We start from the raw sequence: 24,886 nt of genomic DNA on the forward strand, positions 1-24,886 counted from the left end.
AAACCATGGATTCGAGGCTTGACAACAGCAGTCACGCACACAATTAACAAATCTGAGTATTGTCATCGTCCTGCTATTTGAGTTGAGCTCAGATAGGAATAGGAGAGGATCGGGCCAACTCAATCTTCTATTCAAAATCATATGTACTAGACCCTGGAGTACGGGCGAATTCGGAGGAAGCACATGCCACTCAGCGCTTAAGAAAGGCTTTCCCAGAGTGGCAAGGGGGTTCCCTGCAGATCCTTCATCTCAAACGCCTTGCAACAATTGTTGGCCAAATAAATGTGGAGGTTAGCAGATGGGGAATTGGGTGGTTGCTGGTTGGGAGATTGTGGGAGCTCTATTTAATAGAGCTCTCATTCACCATTCTTATCATCCCTTCCATCAGCTCTTCTTTCCAGTATCTATTCTTCTTTAAGTGTGTAATTATATAATATTTGTGAGGTGTTTTGTTCTCCTGTATTAAGAGAGTGTGTGTTCTCTTTGGAAACACAGTAAGTGATTGTACACCGTAAGATATTATAGTGGATATCTTTTCATCTTGCCCGTGGTTTTTTACCCTAATAATTTTTAGGGGTTTTTCACGTAAATCTCAGTGTCCAGTTTATTCTTTATTTTCGGGTTTTATTATCTCAAATTACCGCAAGTGGGACCAACCAGTGGTATCAGAGCCTTGGTTTAAAATTTCTTAAAATTCTGAGTATGCTCTGTGGTTGCAGCCTAGACTGATCTTCCACATCAGAAAAGATTTTTTGAGATTTTTTTTAAGGCGGGATTATTTTGTCCAGTCTACTAAAATTGTTGTAGACATAATGGCGGGAAGGTACGAGATAGCAAAGTTCAATGGAAGCAATGTTATGCTGTGGAAAATAAAGATACAAGCAATTTTAAGAAAGGAGAATTGCTTGGCGGCTATTGGAGATAGACCGGTGGAGATTACGGATGATGGAAAGTGGAACGAGATGAATGATAATGTTGTTGCCAATTTACACTTGGCTATAGCTGATGAAGTTTTGTCAAGTATCTCTGAGATAAAAACAGCCAAAGTTATCTGGGATACTCTGACAAAGATGTACGAGGTCAAGTCGCTACACAACATGATTTTCCTAAAGAGAAGGCTTTATACTCTTCGGATGGCGGAATCCTCATCGATGACCGACCATATCAATACACTAAATACTCTATTTGCCCAACTCACTTCCATGGGGCATAAAATAGGGGAAAATGAACGTGCGGAGCTTCTACTTCAAAGTCTACCAGATTCATACGATCAACTTATCATCAACATTACCAACAATATTCTGATGGGCTTTCTAAGATTCGACGATGTCTTAACTGCGGTTCTCGGAGAAGAAAGCCGGCGCAAGAATAAGGAAGACATGTTGGTAACTTCGAAGCAGACATAGGCTTTGCCGATGATAAGAGAAAGATTTATGGACCGTGATTCTAGTGGGAGTCAAAGGCGAGGTAGATCAAAGTCGAGAAGTAAGAAGAAAAATATTTAATGCTTTAAATGTGGCGATAAATGGCACTTCAAGAGAGAGTGTACGAGTATCGATAAAAGTTCTCAAGGAAATGTGGCCAGTACTTCAGGCAGTGGTGAAATATTATTCAGCGAAGCAGCAACAGTTGCAGAAGGCAGACACAAATTTTGTGACACATGGATTATGGATTCAGGAGCGACGTGGCATATGACGTCTCGGAGAGAATGGTTTGATCATTATGAACCAGTCTCAGGAGGATCTATATTCATGGGAAATGATCATGCCTTGGAAATCGCTGGGGTCGGTACTGTCAAAATTAAAATGTTTGATGACACCATTCGCACCACACAGGAGGTACGACATGTGAAAGGACTGATGAAAAATCTTTTGTCTTTGGGGCAATTGGATGACATCGGGTGCAAAACTCGTATCGAGAACGAGATCATGAAAATTGTGAAAGGCGCGCTTGTGGTTATGAAGGCGGAAAAGGTTGCTGCAATCTGTATGTACTTTTGGGAGAAACACACAAAGAGGCGGAGCTAGCTGTTGCATCAAATGGTTCAGGAGAAGAATTAACAGTGTTATGGCATAAAAAGCTCGGGCATATGTCAGAACGGGGGTTGAAAATTCTCTCAGAACGGAAGCTGCTGCCGGGACTTACAAAAATGTCATTACCCTTTTGTGAGCATTGTGTTACCAGTAAACAACACAGATTAAAGTTTGACACTTCTACTTCCAGGAGCAAAATCATATTGGATCTGATTCATTCGGATGTTTGGCAAGCACCGGTTGTATCCCTAGGATGAGCGAGATACTTTGTCTCGTTCATTGATGATTTCTCTAGGAGATGTTGGGTGTATCCAATCAAGAAGAAATCAGATGTTTTCCAAGTCTTCAAAGATTTCAAAACGCGGGTTGAACTTGATTCTGAAAAGAAAATCAAGTGTCTGAGGACTGACAATGGAGGAGAATACACCAGTGACGAATTTGATGCATATTGTCAACATGAGGGCATCAAGAGACAGTTCACGACGGTTTACACACCTCAACAGAATGGAGTGGCGGAGCGGATGAACAGAACCTTGTTGGACAGAACAAGAGCTATGTTGAGGACTGCAGGTCTAGAAAAGTCATTTTGGGCGGAAGCAGTCAAAACCGCTTGTTATATTATCGATCGTTCTCTTTCAGTGACGATTGATCTGAAGACTCCGATGGAGATGTGAACTGAGAAGCCAACAGATTATTCTCATTTGCATACATTTGGAAGTCCGGTGTACGTTCTGTACAATGAGCAAGAAAGATCGAAGTTGGATTCGAAATCCAGAAAATGTATCTTCTTGGGTTATGCTGATGGAGTAAAGGGGTTTCGCTTGTGGGATCCTACTGTTCACAAGCTTGTCATCAGCAGAGATGTTATCTTCGAGGAAGATAAAGTAAAGGGAGACAAAGGCACATTGAATTCAGAAACTACTATATTTCAGGTGGAGAATAAGACAGACGAAGGTCAAATTTCTTGTGAAGCAGTACCAGAGCACGAAGAACAAGAACATGTTGAGTCTGAAATTTCCAATGTGAGACAGTCAACTCGAGATAGAAGACCACCAGGTTGGCTTTCAGATTATGTCACTGAAAACAACATTGCATATTGTCTATTATCAGAGGATGGTGAGCCATCGAGTTTTCATGAGGCTACTCAAAGCTCGGATGTATCTTTGTGGATGATAGCAATGCAAGAAGAATTGGAGGCATTAGACATGAATAAAACTTGGGATCTTGTTACACTACCACGAGAGAGGAAAGCCATTGGTAACAGATGAGTCTATAAGATCAAGCGTAATGGTAATAACCAAGTGGAGCGGTATCGTGCTAGGTTGGTGGTAAAAGGGTATGCTCAGAAAGAAGGCATTGACTTCAATGAGATATTTTCTCCTGTGGTTCGGCTTACAACAGTCAGAGTAGTGTTGGCATTATGTGCGGTGTTTGAGCAATTCCTCATGTTAGTAGATGATGCGGAGACGCTGACATATAACGACGTTGCTGTATTTGTCTTTTACCAAAAACATTCTTAGTCTAGCAAAGAATTGAGCATCGATATCTCTGAGACTTGCTAACTTTTGATTTAGTAGGGTTATATTTTGACAATATCAACATCTCCTAGTCTTTGAGTTAGTATCCCAATCTCACCGAAACCCAAAGTGTTCTTATATAGCTTTGACAAAGTTTAGTCCTCTATATGAAACTGATTCGAAAAGATACAGCCAATGGTATTTTACTATTTTATAGGAATATGACAGATTACAAGTGAGACACCTTTTAAAAATGGAAGCAAGGATCCAATTTACACAGATGGTGGTACGTATTTTATAAATATAGAAGAAACGGGAGAAAAATGGATTCACAGAACTTATTTCAAGTCCTTAAGCTGTAAAAGCATGGGGTCATTCTATTTTTTCCAACACTTCCAACCTGGTTTTCCTTTTCCAGCCTTTCATTGTTGCGACCAGGTTGATCAACCCAATAATTTGGGTCTTACTATATTCCTGCAAATAAAGAAGGCATGTCACTTCAAAAACAAAGCGGTGGATGTTCCAAAATAATATTATTTGGCTGACTTAAGTCTAATTTTCATACTGGATGAGCGCGTGACCAGTGAACATATTCAGTTTCTGGAAGGTAGAAGGCCTGTTTACAAGTGACAACAAAAACGGTGTAAACATCAGATGGTTGCTGCTGGGATGCTGATCTATACGTTTACAGACACACTTGGAGTGTAAAGCCACATTTCGAGTATGAAAATCAGCAAGTTTTTACCCATTTGAAAAGACACTACATGCAGTATTACCTTGATAAAAGTTTCAACCACCTGCAATTTGGGTCCAACTTCAATTGAGACGAAGTGCTTTAGGCCATTTATTAAAACCTGAGAACAGGAAGGCTCAATGAAATCCAGAAGGAAAAGTAAACAGAGGGAAAAGAAAAAACATCATTCAAGCACAAGTAAAGAAAAACCTGAAGATCCAATGACATAAGTGCCCTCCCTTCATCTGTACATCGTTTCACTCTAGATAGACCTTCAATGAGGCTTTCAGCAATATTTTCAAGTCCATATTCTAAGAGGAGATCTTGAACCTGGAATCAAGTAAACAGCAGGGAGCAGAAATATATATACCATTAACTTTGATAATGACTGCATGACCAAAAACTTAATCAAGCCCAATAAATAAATGCAGGAAACATAGTCGAATGACACTTGTTAAAATTGATTGTCACTTTGTCCAAGGGAAATTGGAGACCTGTATGTGTCTACACACGGGCAACTTGTGAATGTACTCATCAAAGTGTAAAGTGGCACATCTTCAGAATATTGTCTCCTGGGAATGGAACATATGTTCTCTAGCTTTGAGGGGGAGTATGGGAAAATAAAATAATAGCTTGTATATATGTATGTCAGCTAATTAGAAGATTTATGTAAAAATCTGTATCACTAGAATCAGACTGATTTGATTAATTTTCTATTTTGTTAGGATATCCCATAAATCACGAGACCTGACAAGTTCCTATTTTTCTTTTGTAGGATAATTAAATAATAGACAAGAGTGTATTATAATTATATCAATGAAGAGAAAATCGCCATCTACATGGTTAAAAAGCATAGAAGGGAATTTGCTGCAGCATACACTCATAGCCGGCGAACAACAGCGCCTAGCACATTCAAGTGAAAAGTTACTGAAAAACTAAAACCGCCCACCTACCACCACAATTTCACAATCCTACAGCAAAATTCGCTGGGCCGTTGAGAATGTCAACCAGCCAACAAGAATCCCATAGTTTCACACTATATAAAATTCTCATTAGAATCCAAGTTGTAAGCATTTATGAGTATCTTAGAGCAATCTTTACCTCCTTTCGGATACCCCCATGAGCAAGCCTTGTTTTGTAGTGTTTAAATTCTCCCAGCAATAAATCAACATACCTGTTAAAACAATTATATGTGGTCCTTAAATCCTCCAGCAACAAATAATGATATATATTCTATTCACACGAGGTAATGCACAAAGTAGCCAATGCATGAAATACGTAAATCTTGGACTCAGAGGAGACAAGTTGAGACATTATAACCTAGGTTGAAGATCCATAATAAATTTACTAAATTGTATGGGAGCTATATGACGAGGGTTCAAGCTTATAGAAGAGGTAAAGACTCCGAAAACCAAGAAATGAAAAATAACAAGTTTGCAATGCATTTGCGATTGTGTTTCAAAAATTTGTTCATTCCTTTTCAAACTCAACATACCAAAACCATATCACAAACTTGTTCTTTTCGAACCACTTTCAATTTTAATTTTCAAAGAGCAAACATAACATTTTACAAAACACCTTCAGACTTCCAAATTTCTGCTTCATGCTTATTAAACATATATGGACTCCAAATCTCAATATTCTTCAGCAGTCATACTTCCTTTACATTTCAAATCTTTTTTTTTTTACGAACAAGGAGAAGTAACTGAATAAATTTGACCCATCAAATATTGTTATATGATCTAAGGTCTTGATAATTCATTTTTTGTAGATTACATTCTTTTTTTCTAATTAATTCTTTTATATGATGCCATTAAGATTGCACTTGGATCAATGAATTTGATTTGGAGAAAGCTATTTGATTTGAGAAATGAACTTCGAATGACACCTATTTTGGAAGTATTTGCTATTGGAATTGCATAACTTGATATAGTGTGTATTTGAAATTCACTTAAATTTTGTACATTCAAACAAGCTAAATGAAATAAATGGTTTGAAAATTATCGATCCAAGCGCAATCTAAAAAAAGCACTTCCTTGGTTTGAAAATTATCGATCCAAGCGCAATCTAAAAAAAGCACTTCCTCGATGTGATGAACGTGTTAAAAAGGATAGGGAACCTACCCATTATGCTCTAACCCAAGTTCCTTCACCTCCCATTTAGCATTGGCAATCCGATCAACATACCTGCTCAATTTTTTTCCAGTCAATACCACAACAATATGGCTAAGCAATTAGAAAAGACACTGCAAGAAGGAAAACAAGATATGCCATTAACAATTTACTGCTGCTAAATTAAAATGCCAAAAGCAACCGTCAATCGAACTGTATATCTGCCTATTTTCAGTCAGACCCCGAACTTTAAATAACCCACCAAAAAAATATGTCACGAAACAAAAGACAAAAACCCATCCAAGCAGCTACTCCTATCAGATAACGGAAGAAACCGAAGTGAGTGATAACTTGATTTCAACACATATGATGGAAACGACTAGATTAATGTCAACAGTGAGATGATTGATCTTCACTTATATGACAATTTAAAGTGAGAAATGCAGGAGTTCTGTTTATTGAAAAATAGGGTTTCAGGCTACATGATGTCAGATAAACTGAAGATTCCAAGGTTGAAAGATCCGTGATGAGCAGCTGGTCGAGGATTTTCTCACGGATTCGATATCTAGTAACTTGCTTTCCTTTTACCTATTGAGCATTAATGGTTCTGAAATTGTGGCACTTAAAAGTTATCTCCTGTACCTCGGGTTGTCTGGGAAATGTTACACATAATAATTGACCAACTTTTAAGTGCATTGGAAATTTTTCACAACCAAAGGAATGTACAACCGATGATTGATTGAATAATATCTCATCATCTCTCACCCATCAACATGAAGTAGCAATCTCGCAGTAGTCCTGTGAATTTGCTGAGTAAGTTCTGGAACAGCATCCACCTATAATTGAATTCCACATAAAATAGCTGCAAGATTCACTCAGGAAAAAAATACCTAATAAAGTCAACTCAACTAACTATCATAATTGTCTCAAGAATGTGTGAGACGGTATTAGCGCAACGATGGTTAACAAACAATGATCAGCAAGGAAAAAGTAATTCCAACTATTAGATTAACCAGTAATTACAAAATCACGAGAATCATATACAACTTTTTAAAAATGATAAAGTCTTGTGTCAACTTCTATGATTTGAATGTAATGTTGATGATTACATATCATTGGCAACTGTAGATAACTTTACCAAACTGATAAAGTTTTATGTCAGATTCTATGATCTGAGCAGTATGTGTTTGCAGATCCACGAGTTAGAAATTGCAACCAGTTTGAAAAAATGAAATCCAAGTATCTGACCAGACAATTCTTCTCACTCAGTTAATGAACTACTTGAATAAATGTGTCTGTAATGCAACACATGCTGGCCTAAATATAGTTGCAGGACATACCAAATTCACATAAAAGTCCTCAACTACAGCTCCATTATTCTGCAGAAGCCTTGATTGAAGATGGGCTTTAGATCTATGCAACAATTTAGCAACAAGAGATAGCGTGTCAGCACCAGCACATCTTTCCTGCAGCATAATGTTAATCCAAATCACTCATATAAAAGTCAAACTGTTACCCCCAAGTCAGAACAACTAGGCAGCATCACATAATATAAAACTTCCCAAGTCAAAATGAGATTTTTCAGCACATTCTATTAATGCCAATAAACATAGATAATTTACGCATACTGAGGTGTGTTGATCCTGATCATGGAGAAGGAAGAAAAGGTGGACAAATCACAAAAAGGAATGTTGGAAGATACATACAGACTGGATCCACACATTATCAGAATCAATCAGATGGAGTAGAAACCATCATGCATTACATACCAGCTAGAGGTAATACAGAGTAATAAAAGAAACGGCTGAGAGTGGGGGAGAAAAATCTAACACCGGATGAAAAGGGAACCATATGTAAGACAACATCAATTTAATAACTCCTTAATTTAGATTAATAAGTCAATATATATTCGCTGCAGGCTCTATAGTAATTTGATATTGATGACCACAATCGGAAAGACTATGACACAGAAGATTAACATAGAAGTTACCAGAACTTGAGGAAAAATTTTCATTGTTCAAACCTCAGTCAAAAACGGAATATTCCCGTACCCAATCCATACTCCTCACACAAATTAAATATCAAAAGATGGTCGGCTTCTGAAATATGACCCTTTGCAATGTAATCTATAGACTTCATGGCCAAGGTAAGGCAAAGCATGCTGCAACAGGAAAAAGGCAAAACTTCTCGAGAATTACATACTCTAGATATGTTTCCTAGTTCAGATCGTAAGAAAACACACAATGTAACATGGTCGTAAATTCTAGAGCAATCATATAAATGTAAATTATATATCCTTGTTATCAGTTAACTAAATGAATAGAAAATAAAAAGTAGTGTAATTACCACGCCAACTACTAGAGAAACTGATGTTAGTCGAGAATCAAATATTCACAAATTAATACCAGAATTACTTCTTCGGCGTAAGTACCTTCAAACCAGAAGATATGCTATTCAAGTGAGTGGGAGGACTGGTAGGAGTGACATCTTTATGAGATAATGAAGTCAAGGACGTTGGGGATGAAGAAGAAATTGTTGAAGACTCAGGTTTTACCCACTGATCGCAGTCTTGTGTGATCCTCGACAGTGCAGTCTTTAGCTTGTCTGATGAACACACAGAAAATGGTGATCAAATAACCATCTTACTCCAAAAACAATGTATATTCACCATATTGAAGACAACAGAACCATGATATGCCATAATGCTTCAAGGGGTAAAAAAACAATATAAAATATGGATCAAGGGGTAAACAAAACATACGAGGAAGAGTGTAATTAAAGCCCTTTCCACCAGGGGGGATACCATGCTGGCAGAATGTCTCAAATACAAAGTGGAAAAAGATACCAAACAACTGGCAGGTTCCCTGTTAAAAGGGGATTATTCAGTTACAATATAAAGAGAGAAAAGATAAGAATGCAAATATAGAGGCACAACAGGACATTAGGGAGGGGGAGAAAAACAAAATGTGTCTAACCAAGATAGTAACCGGCCTACCTTAAAAAACTCAACATTGATGATCTCTAATTTCTGCATCAATCGTGCATACTTGTCCATCAACCTGATGAATGAACAACAACAAAACTGAATGACTTTAATGAACGTGCACGATATGTTATTCAATTAGAATATACGACGCTACGGATACCTCAAGAGACTAAGTGATGATCCTGTTTGCGCGATTGAATCTCCGTCGTTCCCATGAGACGATTGATGCCTTGAACGATTTGGTCTTGAGATACGACTAGGAAGCTGACTGTCTTCGTCAATAAAATCTGCGTGGAGATCATCATTTTCATCCTCTGAAATAGGACTCCCATTAATATGGTTTGCATCACCACTTTCTGGAGAAAATTTAATATGCCGGAGCTTCCCACTGACATTTCCAGATTCTCCATGAGTAGCTACGCCATTAAGGTGAAAGGAATCAGAATACTCCAGGGAATTAACATTCTGTTTCAACAAGAACGGGTTTCCGCACTCCAGCCAATATGAAAATCCGCGCCTCTTTGATCCACTTACAACTGAACCAACTGATCGATTGGCATGAAGTACTCTCGCACTGGGAGAACTATCGGGTGAAATAATGAGGGCAGCTCCATCACCAACAAGTCCCGCAAAACTCACTACTTGAACTGTTTCAGGAGGCATTATCTGCCAGTTCTCCTTTTCCATCACCATTTTCAAAGCCTGGAAGCCAAATGATTATCTAAATGTTATATTAGATGAATGTACTGAATAGAAATACATCTGAGAGAGAAATTTATCATTTTTTTTTATTTAATGATTGTTTTGTCAGGGATAGAATAAAAGTATCAATATTTGGACAAACATAAATCATTTATTGCAACGAAAAATTATCATGGTTATAAGGGATTTTATAGCTGAAGTTTCTATAACCTTCAGAAGATTTAAAAGAAACTCAAGTAGTAGAACAGATATCCCCGAAACCCAACAATTCTTCATTGTCAGATATCACAGCAGCGCTTCTCAAACATTACCATGGGGCTCTCCGGACAAAAAATTATGGCCGTCATCTTTCCATTGACACAACCACCAACCTTTCACAAACTACTATGCCATTTCACCAGCTTCCACTGGCCCTCCCCGGCTCCCCGCTCCCTTTCCACCTTCATCAACATTTTTAAAAACCATAGCATGCCAATATTCACAGTTAATATCCCAATTCAATACAGACCTATAACCATCCCAGCTCCTCCCAGCTCTCCAGGGATTATCACTCAGGAACATCATTGTCACCCAAGCTACTGGCAACTGTTTTTGTCAAGTGTATGCACATATGCACAGAAAGATGTCAAACTTCTAGTTAAAACCCAAATAGTCATAGGTCAATACACCAGTCAGAAAGTTTCCTTCCTGAATCTTAATTGGGTAAGAACAATAATGAAAAGTTTGTTCAGTCAATCTTGAACTTCCTGAAGTCTCAAACATAGGCATCAAGGCATGCACATGTGCAAACCTCAGGCTAGAACTCTTAATTTCATGATTGAAATTTAGTTAGCAAATGAATAAGAGATACATCTTAATTCCTTCACATAGCTTGGTGTATTCAAGGCAGCACTGAATTTTCATGCTGCAAGGAGTGAATAATAAGGGTAAGGAAAATTTAGAGTGAACGGGCGGGAACACATGTGATACGTCTCAAAATTTCTTCATCTAATCTATTTTGTTTTTCAAATTTTCTCCATTTTCTTCCATTTCATATAGCAATTGCTCGGTAACAATTTGTGCTTGAATCTCGTTGTTTAGACTATGGAATCCAATGAGTTGGAAATGTATATATTTTGATTGAGTTCATGAATCAAGTCACATAAAAGATGTAGTTAGTTATGCACACAATCATAAAAGGAAATGAAGAAGACAAACAAAACATAGAAATACATATTGCTACCAAGAAGTTATTGTAAGGATGTTTTGTTGCAAAGCAAAAGACCGCAATTTTAAGACTTACATTGATATTCTGCCGATGGAAAGCAACAAAATAACATTCACAAATGGATTTGAGTTTATGTCGGAATTCAACAGCTTCTATCCCGCAAAAAGCTTCCCCGGCCAGAATGAAGATACTTAGGTCTTCATAATTTCTTAAAAATTGATGAATGCTACTTGAAGTAGCAGCGGAGGAAGAAAGCAAAACTGCTATCCGGCTTGTAGTAAGTTGCCACAGGTTCTTCCGGCCCCTCTGTATGGTATGTGAAACAATCAGTGTAGCATCTTTCCGCAGGAGGAACCATGGGGATCCACTACTTGATGCCGCACTTCCATTATCTCGTCCCTCGTCATTGGGATGATCTACAGACTTGGAACCGTCAGAACAAGATGCAGAATATTCAGGTGGCTCATCAGTTGATGTTAAAGAAAATCCTCTTGCAGTTGAAACGAGTGAACCTTCTTCTGCTGGAAAAGTGGAAGAAGCTTCCCTCTTAGAATCCTGCGATATCCCAGATAAGTTACTATGTTGCTTCACACCGGGAGAGTGGAAGGATGAAACCTGTCAGAGCATGTATTGAAAATTGATTCTCTCGGTCACAAGTAATTCATATCAAGTCACATTGCGACTCCTGTTAGATTTACAAATAAATTTTTTAAGGCAAGAAGTCCATAAGAAAGATATAACCGTCTGCATCAGAATATTCTGAAAGGAAGTATGAGCAATATCCTCCAAGATGTTGTAGTTTAGAGACGTAACAGACAAACAAAAAGAATGATAAGACATATAGAGAACAGATTTTTCCAAATTAGGTTGTAGCTTTGAAGAGTCAATGCATATAAGATGAATATATATGATAAAGGTTATGATGAACTATGCCAAAGATATTCATCAAATATGATAAATACATCATACTTCCAAAAACCATTAGTAATAATTTGATTTCTTGCCAGAATACATACTCAACAAAGGAGGAAAAAAGAATGGACAAAAAGATGACATCATATAACAAAAAAAACTTACATTCTCGTCTAGTTGGAAGCTCATTATCGAATAATATGAACACATCTGCTTAAAGAGAACAGATAGAGTTGCTAGCAAACACTGTCTGAACTTGGATTCAGGTATCCGTAAACACAAATCACTGTAAGTAAGCCTGGCCAGGATTGAGAAACAAAAAACATGAAATGCATCCAATCACAACTGCTACTTTATAGGCAAAAGGAATCTCTCACAAACCTTAAAAAGAATCTCTCACAAACATAAAAATAAGAGAGAAGAGAGGTGTCCCGAATAATAAGGTCAATATTAGTGCTTTGCCAAATAATAGACAAAAACTGCTTATACCTCATATTATGCATGTTGGAATCTTCCACGTCCTGCAGCAAGTCAAACTGTTAGCTGCTAGCACGAACATAACATCCACAACCAAGACAGTCGATGCAAGGAGTTAAAGATTATTTTTGGACATCCATAACAAAAAAATAATCTAGCATGGATCCCACATACCCACTAAACTCTCTCTCCATCGTAAATAAGTCCAAGACAAAAAAAATGCGATATCCACATTGTGTTTAAACAAATAAGTAACGAAAGATACAATTATTACACACCATTAAGAAACCTTTAAGATTACAAACTTATAAACATATGTTTAGAGTAAATAATATCTGCCATATTAGTTAAGATGAAAGAAAATAATGGCATGTCCCACGGGGTTCCGCTAAACACATTATAAGTGACCTTGCTAAACAATGACCGAATCAATTTATTTTTGTAAGCATTAAGTGATTAATTACTTCGTTTACATCATTTATCCAGTTTACTCAAGTATTTTCGCATGGTCTTCAATGAAGCACATGAAAAATAAAAATATAGGACTGTGACAGATATTTTTGGATTTACATGAGCTTTAAGTGACCAGTCTGGTTGCTTTCTTCTTTAGCTTATCCCAATATTTTTCCTATTTTTCTTTTCATGAACCTTAGGTTGTCAAATGTACATGCACCTATTTTCTTGCATTAAGAACTACATATTCAATACACAAATCCTTCAGCGAGTCTTTAACATGCATCTGGTGTGTCCCGAACATGTCAGTAAGTAGAAAAATCATTGAAATCATTCCTGGAGGTGTTCTTGTACATCAGAGACAAGTTCCAGCAATAATCACACATACAAAGATGTCCAGGACAGAAAGACCGAATGTGCTTCTTTGTAGGAGGTGAGAGAAGGGGAGATGACAGAACGAAAAACCCAAGTAGACCAACAATGACACTGGAGGTAGCAGAAGGAGGAAAGAACAGTGTAAGAAAAATTATTCGACACAAACACAGCACATGTTTTAGTGCAGGATGCCAATGATAGAGGTATCTCCAAAAAGATGGTACAAAAATGAATTTAATCATCATTGTCGCCACAATATGTCATGTGCAACAACTTCATGAAATAATTACTCATAGAGATGGAGAGGAAGTAGGGAAAATTTTTACATAATTCGGGTACAAAAAAAATATAGTTGTTAATCAATCCTGTGGGTTACAGAGAGGAAGTTGGGAACATTTCCAACGACTTTAGGTACAGCAGATTGTAGTTGTTTATTAATCCGGTGGGTTCTACAGAAATCCAACTCATGAGCTACATTTTGACTCAATAGTTTCATGAAAGCAGTAGTGCTTGATGACGATGTCCACTGGGTAAATGATGATATGATAAATTTCTTTCTTGAGTTTTGCACTTCTACATTTGTTCCAAATTAAAACCATAACTATCTTCAATAAATCATAGGTGCTTGAATAATGATATGTTGTAAAAGGTATCACCTGCACAATGACCCTCAAAGCAGAGTGGCTTTCAGTTAGGGCCTCCTGCATAAAAAAACTTTGAATCTTTTCAGCTAAACCAGAGACGTCACCAATTAATGCATATGCATCGATCACCTGCATACAAGAAGAAAACGTGGATCAAGATTATATTTGATCTGATGCATGCAGCATGTTTGCTTGAACAAGACACAGTCAAAGTAGAAGAAAAGAAAGGGTACGAAACTTCATTTGTGGGCTGCTAACTTCTTTGCCCTTAATATGATGAAGAAACCTTTACTAATTATCACCTGTGTATATTTGTTAATTTAGTCACTTATAAGTAGCTTAGTTAATTTTTCAGTTAGTTTTGACAGCTGTACTCAACTCTTGCATATATACTCTTGCCTTGTTTATTGGAATAATACACAGAAAATATTTCTCCACCTTTCTTGTTTACTCTCTGTTCGTAAGATTAATTTCTGACAAGAAATCAACCAAGGATAGAAGCATATATCTCACAGGAAAATGTGAAGATTGAAACCAAATCCACACCCATGCTATTATGATATATCCTCTACATTCTTGACTGGAAATATCAAGGCCAAAATACTTCATTAAACATGATGTGACTCGATGGATTTATTAATAGATAGATACCGTGGAAATATTTGGGAATAAATATATTGTTACAGTGGTAGAAAGTTACACTTCAATCCAACAAGCCCCATCACAGTTGTCAAAGTTTATGAGTAAAACTTCAACACAATACGATGAAGTTCACCAGTTAATCAGATAAGTATAAGTGTAGGTATTGTCCAATCAAATAGAAGCACATAATACAACTTTTTTATCTTGATCTGTAGTTATCTAGTGCCGTTTTCACTATTTTCTTATTTAGAGTAAGTATATACTGCACCCAAAGGAACCCCTTGATTGGTTTGAGGTTCAACTAAATTTACCAGCTTAGTGTTTTTGAATACCTTGTTATCTCCTAGTCTTACTATAGCCAAAACTCGACAATAATTCCTCTATTGTAACCTCATACCATGCATGGATTTAAAATTGACAAATAAGATTCGAAAGAAAGTAAAAACAAGAGAGAAGTAATATCTATAATTAGAAACAAAGAAATAATGCGTAAAGTTTGTAAATAGTATCCATAAAATATCTTCGTTAACCATACTTCCATTTTCTTTACATTAAAAATAGGCCAACCAACTAGATCAAGGGATAGCTAGTTGGTTTCCCATGGCAAGCTCATGGGTTTAAGCCACATCAAGGGAGTTAGTGAAAACAAAACACAAAACATCTTATCAATTGAGATTTATTTTCATCCAATGAAAAAATACAATACAAATCAATTTTCATTGATTTTATTCTTCTCATTCACTTTCAGAGAAAAAATATGACTGAAAAGAAGTATAAGTGAATAACAAGATAAAGAGTGGGACCGCCTTCATTCGGAAGGTACACTGCCATGAGAGAATGAAAGATGTGGGCACTCATCAAGCATAACATGATGTACACACAAGTACAAAATCAATCATTAAGTAAAACACCAGTTATAAGACTAACCAATCCCAACTATTGATCGTGTTAAATGAAGAGGAAGTAGATACTTGAAACAAAATAGTTGGCCAACCAATAAATTGCACTTTATGCATTTCAATTCTAAATTATTTATATAAAGCAAATGTGGCACTAACAGTTATATAGTCATCCTCTTTGAAGTCCTGGCACACTTTTAATAGAAGTGAATCCAGCTTCTGAAGAGTTTTTCCCAACCATACCTGCATTAAATTAAAACAGAAAAAGAAAAGAAAATGAACAATATGATCTATAACAGAAGTAGAGATGAAAAGGCAATAAGGATGGATTAACACGTAAAATAACACAAACCCAACCAAACTGTAGCCAAATCTATATGTTTATACATGGAAGGAGCAGATCACAAGCACGGCAAGTAGGAAACAGGAGAACTCATTGCTTTTATGTAGTTTTAAAACAAAATGCAATTGCTTAATTCACCTCAACACCGCTGGCCATCTCTTTCACTACTGAAAGGCCAGACAAACTATCAAGAAGCTGCAAATATTCAGATAGTATTTGGAATGCCTGAAATGGACGAGTCACATTTTCAGCAAAAAAGTTTAAATATCCATACATATACAGAATTGAAGTGAAAGCATAAAAATCTTCTTGAAGAAAAATAAAGAATAAAGGAACCAGCAAGGTGAAATAATACCTTGGAAAAATTTCCTTCCTCAACAAGAGTTTCAAGAGCCTCTTGCATGTCCACTGCATGGCCAATCTCAGTTAGAATGGGGAGTAAGTCCTGCAATTTACAAACAATAATTTAGATAACTAAAGTACAAACTTTGTAGCTAGATAATTAAACCAGTAATACAACATTGCTCAATGTGTCACCTAGTTTAAAATGAGAAAATCAGAGGTGAAGATTTTGTCAATCAAAGTATGGATATTAGTTCAAGATTTAGAAGATAGAAAAATCCAAACCAAACCGATTATTAAAAATTACAGTAAGTTTTATCTTTTAATTAAATGTGTGAATGTTGCGACAAATATTACTTGTCACAAATTTATAGCGACGGATTTGTTTGATTGACTATAAAAAGTAACAGTAAAATGTGGTTAAAATGGCAATCCTACATGTTTGATTATCATGTAAAAAATACAATTGTTGTAATTGACTTTTTGCTTTTCAAAACTATTTCTTTATTCTTTCTAATAGATATTTATATGATATATGTAATGACATACAACAGATGACGGTGGACTTTTTTAGAGATAAAGTCAATTCATTTGAACATTCATATTTTTAATGTTTAACTTATATATATAATGTTAAACAATATATTATTAAATTTCGTAATGGTAGTTAGATTTGTCTATATTAATCATGGTTAAATGAGGATCTAAATTATGCTTAACAATAATCAAAATATTTAATTTGGAATAAAAAAAGCAAAACTTATTGACCATCCAAACCAAATCAAACTAAAACTCTTGGTTTGGTTTGTTATTTGATAAAACCGCTAAATTTGGTTTCGTCTGAACTTTCATTAAAAATCGAACCAAATCACATTTGAACAACCCTATTTTGTTTTCCTTGTAGTTTCTTCAAGAACTCAATCGAGAAATTTTGGATTAAAATAGCTTTATTTTAAACACTGGATTAGTATAACACAAGGACCTGAAGAAAATCAAAAATTACTGCGAATCTAGATTATAAAAATCCAAAGTGTCAATGATGAACAAATTTCAAATAAACAAATAAGGAACAGTGAAATCAAACTAGGTCAATCTATCTTAAAATATAATCTGTGTGCATCAGACTGTAATGATGCTTTCATGGGCAGGAGAAGAAACAATAAGTTGAAAGGATAATAACTTGTCTAAACTCTCAGGAGAGATATTACCAGAAGTGTTTGTTTCTTTTTGGAATTTGTTGTCACAATGAGATCCCTAGACACTTCATTCCTTGAAGAGGTAAGATGTCTTCGCCCATTCTGCATAGATCAAAAGTACAGTAACTGGTTGAACGAGTGAGTTTGGAAGTTTTTGAAGAATCAGAAGTAGTCCTTCCAAAAAAGCAAACAAACTAGAAACAGGCAGAAACTTTAGAGCACAAGACAGATATAGTTTGAATAATTAATGCGAAACCTAAATGATGTATTTAATAAAAAACCTTGAAAAGAATATATTTAATTCAAAAGTTTCTAGAACAAACATGTGGAGGGCTCTTTGAAATCTCCACTCAAAAACCCAACCAAATAGAATATTACCTCCCCCTTGCTCACTCCCATTTGGTACAAGCATTTAACTAAAAACACGTTCAGAGGTATCAAAATATCTCACATGATACCTGGTCTTGGTAACTCTATTTTGTTCTTACTAGTTTGAAAAGTGGAAACTAAAAGGCAATAAGAAAGAGAAGAACATGAAACAAGAAAAATAAATTTTGATTATTTGATAGAATGTGTGATGGACTTTAGGCACAATTTTCTGTTTTGGAATTCATATTCGGAAAAGATAATATGTTGTCTGTTATCAGACCTTCCAATAATTGGGGAAAACATAGGGAACACAAGTACATGTGGATGTTCATTGCTGAAAGGCAAAAGAGTCACCTGCTTACCATGCAAATAACATTTGCAATCTTCAAGTCCTTCTCCAGTTCCCTCACCAGATTCATACCCTTCACTGAAACAAGTATCTATTTGATACAATAGTCTAAGAAGAAGTTTCATAAGTGATAAGGTAGTGCTAATTCATTATTAGAAGACCCGGAATGGTGTCTGATATGCAATGGGAAATGAAATGCTGCCAATCAATCCCATGCATTAGAAGTAATTAAAATAAACAAGACAAAAAATAATTCTGCCAAGTTCCCAGACTAAGGATATGAAGGTGAAATAAAAAATAAGTAAACTCCTTCCATCATCAAGACAAGAATGTGATTGGAATCAAAACAGTGAGCATCCAATCAACTCCATGCTCAAAGCAAAGAAAAAACAGAGTAAAAATAGTCTCATAAAACTCGTTCATAATTATAGGAGGATAGGAATCACGTCTATAATTACATGCTACCAACCAGATCTAAAATTATCCGCCACAACCATCACGAAAATGACTTTATAAACATACGCCTGAGTTATGATTCATTGGTCCAAGCTCTAGGGAAAAAAGAAGAAGACCCAAGCGAGGGAGCACCTTTGTATTACCAGACAACAATGCATGAACTTTATAAATGTATGCTTAAGTTACCAGAGAAAAATGCATGGACTGGTAACAATGCCAAATAAACAATAAAAACACCGATAAAAATGCAATAAGAGCTCTCATATTGTCCAGAACATAAGGGTTCGAAAGATGAAACCCACCCATTTCTTCGTGATGATCCATGACATGACGTGATAGGCGCTCGGAAATTTTATCCAGTTGCGCTAGGCGAAGAGTGGCCTGTAAAAGCATGTGAAGCATAATGCATCTCATTTAAATATTTTGCCTGACAAATAAAAAAATAGTTACTAAAAGAAGAAAAATCGCACTCAATCCTTTACAATTCAGCCAAGGGTAAGCTAGAAAATTGGTAAAGTTCAAATAAAGTAAGGTACAAACAACTAGAATTACTGTCATGTTATCAAAAGTACCATAATTCATACTGCAATCATGAAAAATACTAAGAACGTGGACTTAAATAGAGCCAATGAACCTTGGACATGCATTTCAGTAAAATAAATTGAATCGAATCAATGAATAGGCATGCAGACAAATCCAGTGGTTCAAATGATAATTAAATTTGAACTCAAACAAAGCTCGTGCTGGATTAACTTTTGTCGAATTGAGCTATAGCCTCATTTTCCTTGTTCGGTAGCTCATGAGTCACACATTCGCACATGCTTATGTTTCCAGTAACAATATGTAACGAAGATTTACATTTTTTATGTAATTCTCCAGTCCTTTTCATTTATGTTCCACAGATTCAGATATGTGTTTGAACAGAAAAACTTACTTGACATAGGATGATACGAATGTGTTATATACGTGCACATGTATATGTACATACACATATTTACAATTACATAACTATATATAATTGTATCGACAACCAAAAAAATTCAATTACATTAATTATTAGTATCAAGCATAAATGCAACACCATGAATTACAATTTGGGTGCATTCATGAATCAATGCATAATGTGCTAGTTGCAAACATTATAAGTATTTAAATCAAAATACCGTATTCTTCATATAGAATTGTTTCAATAACCTATTAAATTGTCTAAATTCATTGTTAAACTTATTAAACAGATAAAATAGATTATAAATGTGGTTCATGGAAAAAGATGTTTGCAATCTATAGCAAACCATATTATTAATGGATTCAAAGCAACAACGGAAATTGTCAGTTTGTAATGTTCGCTTCTTCATAATTTCTAATAACTGCTTTCAATGAAAAATTTAGAACATTTTAAAATTTTAAAATTTATCCTCCTATATCTGATACGGTCAAGTCGTGATCGTAACATCCACATTTTTATCTTGGGATTATATGTAAAAATCTATAATCGTGTCTTACATGAACCCATAAAATCTCCATCTCCAGGAAGTGTAGGACACTGTAAGATCTAAGATTCTCTAGTGAGTGTGCCCGGTCCCATCACGATTCATGTGATTTTCTAGTTTTTGCCTCCACTCCACTTCCGCAAATTATAGAGCAAAACGATCGAAATTCATAGTAACCGGACTGATACATTAAACCATAAGTGGTTCTTCAGAGGTGCAGTATAGTCAAGCAGACATGAACTTCTTTGAATCTCAAAAATTTTTATGATCCTCTCTTTTTGGATATTTTTTCCCCAAACTTTTAGAATCACTGCTTCGATCTTAAGTGGGGATTTGTGAATTATTAGCTATATAAGTGAGATTACGTTTTCTTTTGGGAGAGAATTAATATATGCCCTCCTCTTTTACGATTTGTCTGTATTGCAGCTTCTTCCATATTTCTAAAATCTAAAAGATGGTGGTGTTTATTGTGTTTGCTCAATTTAAAACTCAAATCAACCAGCCAAACTCAATTGCGCACAATGGGTGAGCTGAGCTCGAGCCTAATAACATTGACTCAAAATTCAATTTACTTCATTAGGACTCGAGCTTCAAAATGTCGCTGATAATTGAATCGATTCGACTAATTTGTTAACCAATTGTAGAAAATATATGGTAATTATTATCATACCATGAATCCAATTAACCATAACACCATGAATCCAATCCACTAAGGGATAAACAGCACAAACTATTAAAAAATTCAATAGAGCCTCATTTATGATAAACTTCTTCAGACATCGTCTGTTTACTTAGCATATATGTACTGATCCTCTTAAACTTCTTTCTGATTTATCAAGGAGAAAAACTACCACGATCAAGCAGTTATAAATGCCAACAAAACTGAATTTGTCACATTTCAAGGTGAGATTACCCTACATTTGCAAGCTTGATTCAGTTTTTTTAATAGATAGAGAATTTTCTGCCTGTTAAAACTTTCACTAGTTAATACATGGTCCAATGAGGCAGCATTAAAGAAAACAATACGTCCTTAAAAACATTTTACAATATCATTCTGTTAGCACACAGTTGGTCTTATTTTAGAGACTTAAGAGCGTACTGGTAGTCAAATAAGGATGCACGCATATGTAAAAACATACATACCCTATAAATAGAGACAACAGAAATGGAGGATAAATGGCTTAGATGCATCTATCCATGTGCTGCAACCACTTTTCAAAGATAAATCCAAGTATTGATTGGTACACGACAAGCCAGTATAAATAGATAAACGCTAACCAACCAGAGAAGTATGTTCAGGGCACACGAACCCACCCGGAGAAGAGACCCTTAGAATAAGTAACATGTATAAAGCAAGCTATGAGTAATAGAGGTCACAAATGCAACATGGGCAAGAAAAAATAAAATAAAATAATATAAAAGAACCCAACCCCATTCACAACATCATTAAGCAAACCAATTCAGATACCAATTTCAGTAAATGGTATGGAGGCAAGACATGAATGCAGCAAAGACGGATACCTTTTCCTCAAAATATGAAGGTCCAATCTCTTCAGAGGGAATTTGTTCCAAGATATATCTAACAGGATCAAACTCCTAAAACAAATACAACATATTTATCAATGATATGGCTTGAGTAGGACATAACTGTGAAACGTATTCAAGGAAAACACGCATACCACAATAACTGTAATCTATGTAAAACATTAGTACCAGTCATGGAAGTGGACATTCAACATCAAACTAAAAAAGAAAAACTTAACAAATGTTTTGTGTGTCCTTCCATAAAAGAAATCATCAACCATATCATTTTCATTTCAACAAATAAGGCATCATAAAATATAATTTGTGACCTCCAACATCATGCGCAAAACAGTTTTTCTCCATTGAATTAAATATCAGCTATAATATATTCATGAAACTAACTATAGCATCATACAGTTTCACAGGTAAAGTCAAATATAGAAGCATTTAAAAGAGACGTTTGTATCATTGGGCAAAAGTGCTTCAAAGACAACTCATAATACTAGTCTATTTTTAAATGTCACCCAGGATCAGATCTTTATCCAAACTGTCCCGGGCACACAAAAATATCGACAGTTTGCTTCTTCTTATGACTGAAATCTTTTAATGCATGAAGTCACAGATGGCGTTGTTAGTATTTTTTGTATCTAAAATATATATATAACATCTCATTAAGATGATCTATTCTAGTGGATCTTTCCTTATTAAATAGTAGTTTAAGTCAATCAAAAAAGGCAACTAAACAATATTTGATAACCTCCTTGAAGAATTCTTCCTCGAGCTCATCCACGGCTTGAGGTCTGCATCCATATATAGAACTTAACTCTTCCGAGCTCAAGGATAAAGTATGCCTCTGATGTGGAGGTAGTCCAGCAAGAACCCGGGCTACAGCTGCGGCGGCAGCAGCTCGTGCTGGAACCTGAGCACAATATTTTTCAAACGTATCAAGTCAGGAATAAATGACTCTCAGATTACCCTACATACTTCTAGTCAACAATATACTCATACACTTTTTATAAAGGGACCATCAACAAATATACTGAGAACTTGGAACAAAGACAACATGATCCCTCCACGACTAATAGGTTAAGCTCTATTTGAGTCTATGTATCAACCAAAAACATGTAATCATTTTAAAATATTCATGGACACCTTATCACAGTGAGGCAGAACCCTGGAATGAAATATTTCTCCGAAAATATATGCATTATCCTAATCAACTAAGAACTATGATATGTTTGGATGGAACTTGCTCGAGAAATTCTCTGCCGATTTTTTTCCCTTAACTTAAGAGATGAGGCATAATCATGGTCATAAGCACCTTAGTCAAGGTTAGCAGCCTTTGCATGAGCTAGCAAGTAATTAGCTTTATCGGTAAAAGTTTAAAGCCTAGATGTCTTCAAATGTGTGACACTCTTTTTGAAGACAAATTTGGGGCCACAAAAATCAAACTACAAAGAGAAAACTCGATGAAATTTAAAATCTAGCTCACACGCCCACATTCCCAAGTTGAATCAAATAAACACGGGCATTTTTATTTGTACCAATAATTGAGTACACGTAATCATTTAAATCAGATGTTACATCTATAGCCAATATCTCCATTGAACAACTTCAAATCCTAAATGTCAATCTATCACTTGATGAGATAAAGAGCACTTCATAAACCATGTAACTAAACCAAATTTCATGCATGCACAAGATTTTATCTACCCGGTGATGTTGGTGGTACTCAAAATCTCAAAAAAGTGATCAGGCATTTTCTTGACTACTCAAGTATCACAATATTTTACCATTACCTACATATTCAAGCATATTAAACAAAGAGTCACTTCAAGCATATAGGAACCGGCAGCCCCAGCAAAGCACAGGACATTAACTCTGAGAAAAGGGTACTACTATAACCCAAGCACGCACGATCATCATTCAAGAAGAGCACTCACGGAAACTATAAATAATTCTCATAACAACTAGATTAGCCCTCCCTCCATCCATCATCATAACTTATTTAACCGACCAAAAGTAATTCATCACGTGCATAAAGAATCGTCATACTCAAATACTCAATTAGAACTTTGTGCCGTCAGTTCTACACTTTTACGGCACACTAAAATCTGAGTACCTCGGGGCGATCCGATGGAGATGGAAGAAGACCGAGAGAACGAGCAGAGCGAACAGAGCTAAAGATCTTTTCTCCGACCTTGGACAAGTCCATACCGCCTCCTTCTCTAGAGAAGAGCAGCGATCCCAGAAACAGATACCTCGACAATTCAAACCCTCCCTCTCCTAAATCCCCAACGCCGCCAATGGCATTTAGCAGCAGAAACGGACTCAGAGGAAATGGCAGTGCTTGTAAATCCGTGTTCCGCTGCATTTCAGTTACTGCCCGCTGCCGCCGCGGATTGCCGAATCGCACCGCCGCATTATCACCAGATCAGATCGGAGGTGTAGAAAATTCAGCTCAATCAGTGATGGATGGAATTTCCGCGGGGGTTTACTCCGATCGGATTGTGGAGACTTTATTGATTAGGTATTGAGATTCAATTCTAGTTTGGAAGTAATATGGAATAATAACGTTATAAATGGGCTGTAGCATGTAGTTGGAAAAAATATAAAAATTTTCGGTATAATGACATGATCGTATCGAAAAAATATTGAATTTATCGAATTTTTGATATATCAAAGATTTTGGTACGGTACGGTAAGAATACCGAATTCTTCGGTACGATAACGGTATGCAATTTGAAAATTTCGGTATATACCGAAATACAGAAAAAATATTAAAAAAATTTAAAATATATAATATTTTAAAACAATAAATTCATAAAAATTTTAAAATGTAATGTTTTTTTCGGTATAATACGGTATATATCTATACCGTACCAAAATCTCGATATACTGTACAATTTCGGTATAATCGGTATGCTAGTTATATTTACCGAAATTTTCGATATATCGATTTTCGTTATACCGAAATTTTCTGTACGATATCGGTATGAATTTTCTTATACCGAAATTTTCGATACGATATCAGTATATGATTTTCGGTACGATACGGTACGGTATACCACCCCTAGTAGCATCTACAAGACTGATAAAATATGGTGTGGTTACATAATATAATAA

General features: G+C 35.8%; 1 protein-coding gene across 2 annotated transcripts; it reads right to left on the reverse strand.

Annotated features, from left to right (window-relative positions):
* Window positions 1-3,737: 3,737 nt before the first annotated feature.
* On the reverse strand, window positions 3,738-24,333 carry LOC142529884 (uncharacterized). 2 transcript variants are annotated; one of them, XM_075635575.1, is made up of 25 exons: window positions 23,883-24,333; window positions 22,518-22,679; window positions 21,758-21,832; window positions 19,049-19,127; window positions 18,304-18,368; window positions 17,585-17,674; window positions 16,390-16,479; window positions 16,173-16,259; window positions 15,851-15,934; window positions 14,163-14,279; window positions 12,691-12,722; window positions 12,367-12,499; window positions 11,365-11,844; window positions 9,541-10,082; window positions 9,390-9,453; window positions 9,156-9,258; window positions 8,826-8,998; window positions 7,735-7,860; window positions 7,160-7,230; window positions 6,407-6,469; window positions 5,385-5,457; window positions 4,494-4,613; window positions 4,327-4,404; window positions 4,116-4,166; window positions 3,738-4,024 (listed from the first exon to the last, which is right to left on the reverse strand). In XM_075635575.1, exons 1-25 carry the CDS (start codon window positions 24,132-24,134, stop codon window positions 3,923-3,925), a joined length of 3,312 nt encoding a protein of 1,103 aa, XP_075491690.1. In that variant the 5' UTR covers window positions 24,135-24,333; the 3' UTR covers window positions 3,738-3,922. The 2 variants fall into 2 exon arrangements, with proteins under 2 accessions (XP_075491690.1, XP_075491687.1); XM_075635572.1 differs by having other exon boundaries at window positions 11,365-11,904.
* Between the last annotated feature and the right edge of the window lie 553 nt (window positions 24,334-24,886).

This window comes from Primulina tabacum, chromosome 16 (genome assembly GCF_025594145.1).
Source record: "Primulina tabacum isolate GXHZ01 chromosome 16, ASM2559414v2, whole genome shotgun sequence".
NCBI classification, from domain to species: domain Eukaryota; kingdom Viridiplantae; phylum Streptophyta; class Magnoliopsida; order Lamiales; family Gesneriaceae; genus Primulina; species Primulina tabacum.